The following is a 6,792-nucleotide window of genomic DNA, read 5'->3' on the forward strand; positions in this document are numbered from 1 at the left end:
AGGCAAATATTAAAAAATACTTATCCAAGGAATACAAGTTATAATATTACATTGGTTAAAATTTCAATAATTTAACTGTTACATATTTGCAAAGAAAAAATATACAACAAATTCTAAAAAAATCCTAAAAAAAAAAAAGCAAGAAAATAAACCCCTTTTAGGTCTTACGTTTTGTTGTGATATTTAAAATGATTTTTTAATATTTTCCCTATACACATATGTAAGAACAAAGAATAATGATAACAAATCTCAAACATGAATTTTATTGCAACATATAAGTGAATTTGAAGTGACTTTGTTGGTATGGAATTAACAATTTCAAAAACACTTCAAAACCTAGAAAATATGTACATTAAACTGAGGACAAACGCGTTCAATTACCCAAACATCAAATAAATCCCCACACCCCGTAAATGATAAAAACGAAGGACACACTCAATTGCTCAACCCCAAAGACTATCGTTTAAGGGATCGTCTCATTTGATTTTATAATTCGAGCCCAACGCATCAATCAATCAACGGCGTTCACAAAAACATCACGCTCAAATTCAAATTCTATTCAAAAGATTATTTTGGGGAAACTTCTTGGTCGCTTCAACTGATTTCCTTACAATTCCAGAACATTTACATTTTGGGTACATTTTTTGTCGGATTGCATTGAAATCGAAGAACTCTACGGATTTGATAGGACCCTTTTATCATTATGTGGACAGGAGCGTTTCTGATTTCAGGCCAAAAATTCAAAGTTGGACAATGGCGGCAGTTAATCCCTTTTTCCGGAAGGTCACAATTACGCGGGATTGGAGTGGCATTCGTTGGTCATATTCGGTACCCTTCCACCAACACCCCCACTCCTACGTCCGTGGATTGAACATTGTTGCATTCTCAAAAAAAAGGGTCCATCATTGTGCACGTGCAAGGGTCAAACACACAGCATCGGCAGGTAGAAATGAGAGACACAAAGCGTAACCCCAAAGACATCAGAAATGCACGATAAAAGAGGATTAAACGAGACGAAAACGAAACGAACCCTCAAATGACCCAAAACTAATGCACCTCACGGAGGTTTTTTAACGGTCTACTGGCCGGCCATCAACAGCCATGAAAAAGCAATCATCGCCGCGAAGATCGCTGAGATCGGCTGATGATGTTTGCAGATAAGATTGTAGAAAAAACCCTTACTCTACAAAACCATATAGCAGTGAGTTCTTTGGCAAATAAGAGACATAGTTTCTAAAGAACGTAGCTGAAATTGTACCAAGCGATCGTGTCGAGACTTGTTTCATATTTCAAGGATCGAAATTTATTGCACGTGTGCAAACACTGCGACTGTGGGATGGTCGGTCTTCTTTATACCATTCTTTGTCAATTCTTACTTTGCGTTAAGAACAATAAAACATTTTTGTAAATGCTCCTATTTGGCAACGACAAAGAATTCAATGCGGCGCAAAGAATGAAAAGTAACAGAAACAACTGATTTTATAAACAATATTCTTTTGCTATTTATTTTTGTCAACAAATTCCATTTCTCGAATTTGTTATTTTCTTTTATACAGATCAGTGCTAATATAACATTTAAAAAATTATATATACATAGATCCATCTCCTGTTATTATTTATCATAAAAAAATCTACAAAATGGTATATTATAGTGTCATATATTATATTTTTTTCGATGCATTATGCTTTTTTTTTATGTATGCATGTATCCTTATAAATAAATTAAAAATATTCAAACGTGCATTTAATTTTGTATCAAGATTCTTACAGCAATACCTTAACTAGAGGTAGAAATAAATATTCAATATTATTTGAATATATTTCCCATTATTAATTTGATCACCGGAGGAACGTCATCTTAATGTGGAACCGTTTTACAAATTTACATAAAATCAACCTGCCACGCCTGCCATTAATAAGCCGAAAACGAAAACCGAAGGGTTAACGATATGTGTAAAGTGTGGAGAGGGTCAAATCAGGTCACGTCTTCTGACAATCAAGAGCCAGGCAAGTGTGGGCCCCAATTTAACCCCTGGACTCTGCTTCACTGCGATTGAAATTGATATAATGCACCCCACCGAATTGCGCAAAATAATAAACAGGTTTCCACTGCAAAGGGGAGAACCTTAAACCAAAGAAGCTCTGCGTAATGCGGGGCACAGCAATCAGACGGGGGCCAATTAGGGACCCTCCTAATGACCGTAAGGATAGCCAAAGGAACGAAACGGCCGTTACAAGAAACTCGAGTCCTCGGAGCCGTTACAAAATTATGAAAGTAACCTTCGGGGCAAGGGAAAAGGGCACATAACAATTAGGAAGGCGACTCATAAACGAAGTGCCGACGAAATTCCAGTAAAATGCGTAAACCGAGCCAAAAACCAAAACTCTGAAGATCCCTATCTGTACGTGCTTCTCCCGCGTCGAAAATTTTTCACGCATCAACAGAGCAGGTCCCTCGAACCGGGAAAGAACAACAATGACAAACAAATGCGATCGGAAGGAGCTGAAAAGGACCTGCCGAGATTTCCCGAAATGCGGCATTAATGCATATTGACTAACCTTGAGATTCCGATCCCATCCCATTCCATCGCAATGCCAAGTACCCGAAAAATACGTTACTCTACTCAACTACCTACAGGTTGGGAAAATAGGAAAAGGACGATCGGACGGAAGGACTTAGGGGCACTTTCTGGGCTGTCTCAATGAAATAACGGACAAGTCCCTTGTCCGTTTGGGTATTTCCAGCGGCGAGATTGTATCTCCGAGATATGCCAATCCATTGTTTGTCCATATCCTCCGTCTTTTTTCGGATAGTGTGTCGAATTTTAAAATCTCTCTTCCCTCACACTCGGGATTGGAATTTTTTCAACAAGTTTCGACTTGTCCGCTCGGTACTCTCCTGGAATTTTACGTTTGGGATTTAGGGATTTCTACTTTTCTTGCGACAGAGTCGAGCAGGTAAAGAGAGGTTGTGAGGGAGGGCACTCTCAGAGGGGGAGAAAGATCGAGAACGGACCGAGATCTATGAGACTGTCAAAAAATCCGTTAAAAACCTGCATCGAATGAGCAACTCGAGTGGGTAATACCCAGCATTTGAATCACGTGGAACACATATGAAAATTTATAGTAAATGATTTAGGATAGTATGCGATGTTTCTAAAAATCAATACCAATAGTAAAATGTTAAATAATTTTGAAATATACTATTTAATTTTTAATATTTTTTAAGCTATTTTATATCAAATGTTTTAATATATATTTTTTTCTTGCTAATATGTTTTAGTCTAATTTTAATACAGTCCTTAAATATCGATATATTCTAAAAAGGTTTTTTATATTTTTACTTGCTCTTTTTTATTATATTTTAATTTATTTAAAATCAATCTTATTTTTGCCCCTACCATTATTACTAATTTAAATTAATTTATGTAAATGCACTTTTTTTCATTACTTAAAAATAAACTACATTTAATTTTAAACTCCTCTTAACATGTAAAAACATTTTTTTATGCACACACAAAAATCCATCATACCCTGCTTTTTCAAGGGTAAGGACATGCTTCTGATCCCGAGACCGCTTTCTCTTCACTCTCTTTTGTCTCCCGCTCTCACTGTTTGTGCAACCACCTGCATGCAGTCTGCCTTCCCATTGGCTGGATCCATCGATCGAGAGAACCGCCGCTCTGTGCGAGAATTCTCCCCCGCCGAGAGAAACCAAAGAGAGCAAATCGTATATAAGGAGTCGGTCGTGCAGCAGGAAAACCAGAATACTACCAACTCTCAACCGAGTGCAACCAACTAAGATCCCAAGTTTTACTACAAATCTCAAAAATCCTCAACACAATGTCGTTCATCACACGGGAATACAAGTTTGAGAGCAGCAAGGTGATGGAGCCGAAATCAGATCAGCACACGATGGCCATGCGGAGTCTGAGGAAACTGGTCAAACCCCTTCTGCGACTGGTGAAGAAGAAGCAGCTACTCCGGAAGACTCTGGCCGAGATCCAGAACCAAAATGCAGTCAACGCCTCGCTGGAGGACATGCGCAAAGATCCGGCGGCCAGTTGCGATAACATGGCCAACGAGGAGCTGGAGCAGCGACTGTACACCGATCTCCGCCAGTGCCCCACCAACGTGGCCATGATCGTGCAGCAGGGTCAGCAACAGAGCATCGTGCCTGTCCATCCGGAGCAGACCTTCATCCCGGTCCACTTCGCCCGCACCACCAGCGGTACCTTCTTCTGGACCTCAGCCGAGGGAGCTCGTCAGCATCACGAACAGCAGTTGCGCCAGCAGTTCGACCGTTGGGTTCAGGCCTAAGCATCGCCAGGATGCACAGTTCCACTCCTCGATGCACCGGGAAAAACTTCAATTGGCAGCTTTAAGTGCAAGTGTCTCCGTCCATTGGTCGTCGGATGGATGCGGGTTCAGCTTCGCATGTTCGTAATCTCAGGGTGATATTAGGCATAGATTGGATTCTTTGGGCTCGCGTCCCAAGGGAAACACAACTCTAATTGATATTCAATTATCACAATCAAGCGTTACTATCGTTAACTCATTGTGATTCCTCGTGTCTTATTAGCCTTAAGTTAGTCTTAGCCGAATCATTGTCTTCCATGTTTGTTTGTTAGGGTCTTCGTATAGGAACTAGGCTAAGAATCATTGTCTTCCATGTAAAACTTTAGCTATAAACACTAATATCATATAAGAAATAAATAAAACGAAAAAAGGAAATTCTAATGTCTCTTTATTCTGAAAACTGGTATGAAATAAATGGCTGGAAAAAAAGAAATTCCAAATTGAATGACCATTGGAAGTATAGCTAAATCTGTGATACAATTCTGATTTGAAAAATGGATTTTAAATTGGACTCGCTATGCTGGTGACCACATTCCAATTAGTGACTGCATTGTATTCATTCCTGCTTGGAGACCATTTGAATCCAAAAATGCTGCTGGTATGCAGTTGGAAATACTTCCGTCAGCACAATAACGAATTTATTTACGTTTATGTGGTCAGGCAAAAATGTTACAAAATAATTTTCTTTGTCTTTCATACAATTTCTGCATCTCTTATGGTTAAAAGGTGATTTTTGTTACATATACAATACAAATTCATTTGCATTATCTATTTATGAAAAAACTAATAAAATATTTTATAATTCCATTTGTATTTTAAAATGGTATAGTAAATATGTAAATAAATATAGGTATAGTAAATAGTAGTAAAAATAGTAAATAAAATGTTTGTATCTACAAATATTAAAATACTACAAAGAATTCTTTAAGAACTAATTAGAAGAAAACCATAGCAAATAGCACAGTCTAAAATGAATGAAATCATTTTAAAAAATTTTTAATATGCTACAAACCCGTGAATTCTTAAAATTCTTTTAATGAGTCAATGGTAAATATTGAATTTAAGGCTAAAAAGCCACCGAACTGAAATCAAATAAAGTTGCTAAAATGCCCATGCATATTCAACTTGCTCCCTTTATTCAACGAATATTATTTATTCTTACATATATTTTCAGTGTAAATAATTTTTCATAAGAAAAATGCAACATTATACATATTACAACACTCGATCCACAATATTTTGTTTCACGATAGCCACAAGCTAATTATGCAGGCTTCATTCAGGCGCTTGAATTTCAGGAAACCTGACACTAACAACTAAACTTGAAACGCCACCAAAATAAAATCTTCAAGTGCTTATAGGGAATTATGCCTGTGGAATAGTTAAGCGAGCCACAAACACGCGAGGTTCCTGGTTGGTCACCCCCCAAGTGGATGGGCCAGGATCCTATCCCACTCCATCTAGTGCGACTGGATTAGAATACGAATGAATCCCAAATTACAAGTGCCAAGTATTTCTATAGGAGACGAAATTCGAATTTCAACACGAGACGAAATTTTAATTTTCTTGGAGATCCCGAACACACAAGAGTGGGGACAGTGAAACCTGTCACAGAAAACCATATTTACAAAGTGGTAGTTCTATGCAACAAGAAATCCAGAAAAATCTTAAGTTCCAATAGCAGATTTAAGGGAAAGATAAAGAAACCTTTCATGCAATAAACGGAGAAATTCGAGTTTCATCACGCACAAAATTCAAATTTTGCAAGGAACCAAAACAACAACCCCGAAGAACAAGTGTGAGAACAGTGAAGCCTGCCAGATCAACTCCGCTGCACTGAGCGTGGAAGCTGGAAAATTCCTGCGCACCTCCAAGTGATAGTTCACTGTACTTGAAAGGACCACAGTCTACCTGTACTGATCAAAAATGAAATGTTGACGTGTAAATATTTCTCGTTTGCCGACAACATGTGTTTAACGAGGGTCTGTCACTTTTATCCTCCACTGTCTGCCTATTAACAATTAATAGCCAAAAACTAATCAAGGCATAAATTCGAGCCGAGTCCTCCGCAAACAAACCACTCAAATTACTAACCCAAACCCGATGCAAAAGGGATGATCGTTTATTTTTTCATTTCTTTCATTTTTTCCTATTTGTTATGCTTGCCGCATCGTCCTCCTATAGGCATTCGACCGAAATTATACTCTCCCACGACGAAAATCGAGGGAGAGATTTATTTAGGACCTACGAAAATTGTGGCCTTACTTCGCACACGTGCAAGGGTCGCTCAAAAAAGGGACCCGAAACGATACCGCTCTACCTGCAGAGAGTTGAGGAATGCGTGACTCTCATATTTGGAGAGACCGAGAAACACCTGCGCGCCAGGACTCGTCCTTATTGGTCGGCTTAGGGGTTGCTTTCGCCAGGATCGGG

General features: G+C 38.5%; 1 protein-coding gene across 1 annotated transcript; it reads left to right on the forward strand.

Moving 5' to 3' along the window:
- Window positions 1–3,738: 3,738 nt before the first annotated feature.
- On the forward strand, window positions 3,739–4,734 carry LOC27206297 (enhancer of split malpha protein). Its single transcript, XM_016171498.3, has one exon. The coding sequence runs from the start codon at window positions 3,844–3,846 to the stop codon at window positions 4,318–4,320; it is 477 nt and encodes a 158-aa protein (XP_016031905.1). The 5' UTR covers window positions 3,739–3,843; the 3' UTR covers window positions 4,321–4,734.
- The last annotated feature ends 2,058 nt before the right edge of the window (window positions 4,735–6,792 follow it).

Source organism: Drosophila simulans, chromosome 3L (assembly GCF_016746395.2).
Source record: "Drosophila simulans strain w501 chromosome 3L, Prin_Dsim_3.1, whole genome shotgun sequence".
In the NCBI taxonomy this organism is placed as follows: Eukaryota; Metazoa; Arthropoda; class Insecta; order Diptera; family Drosophilidae; genus Drosophila; species Drosophila simulans.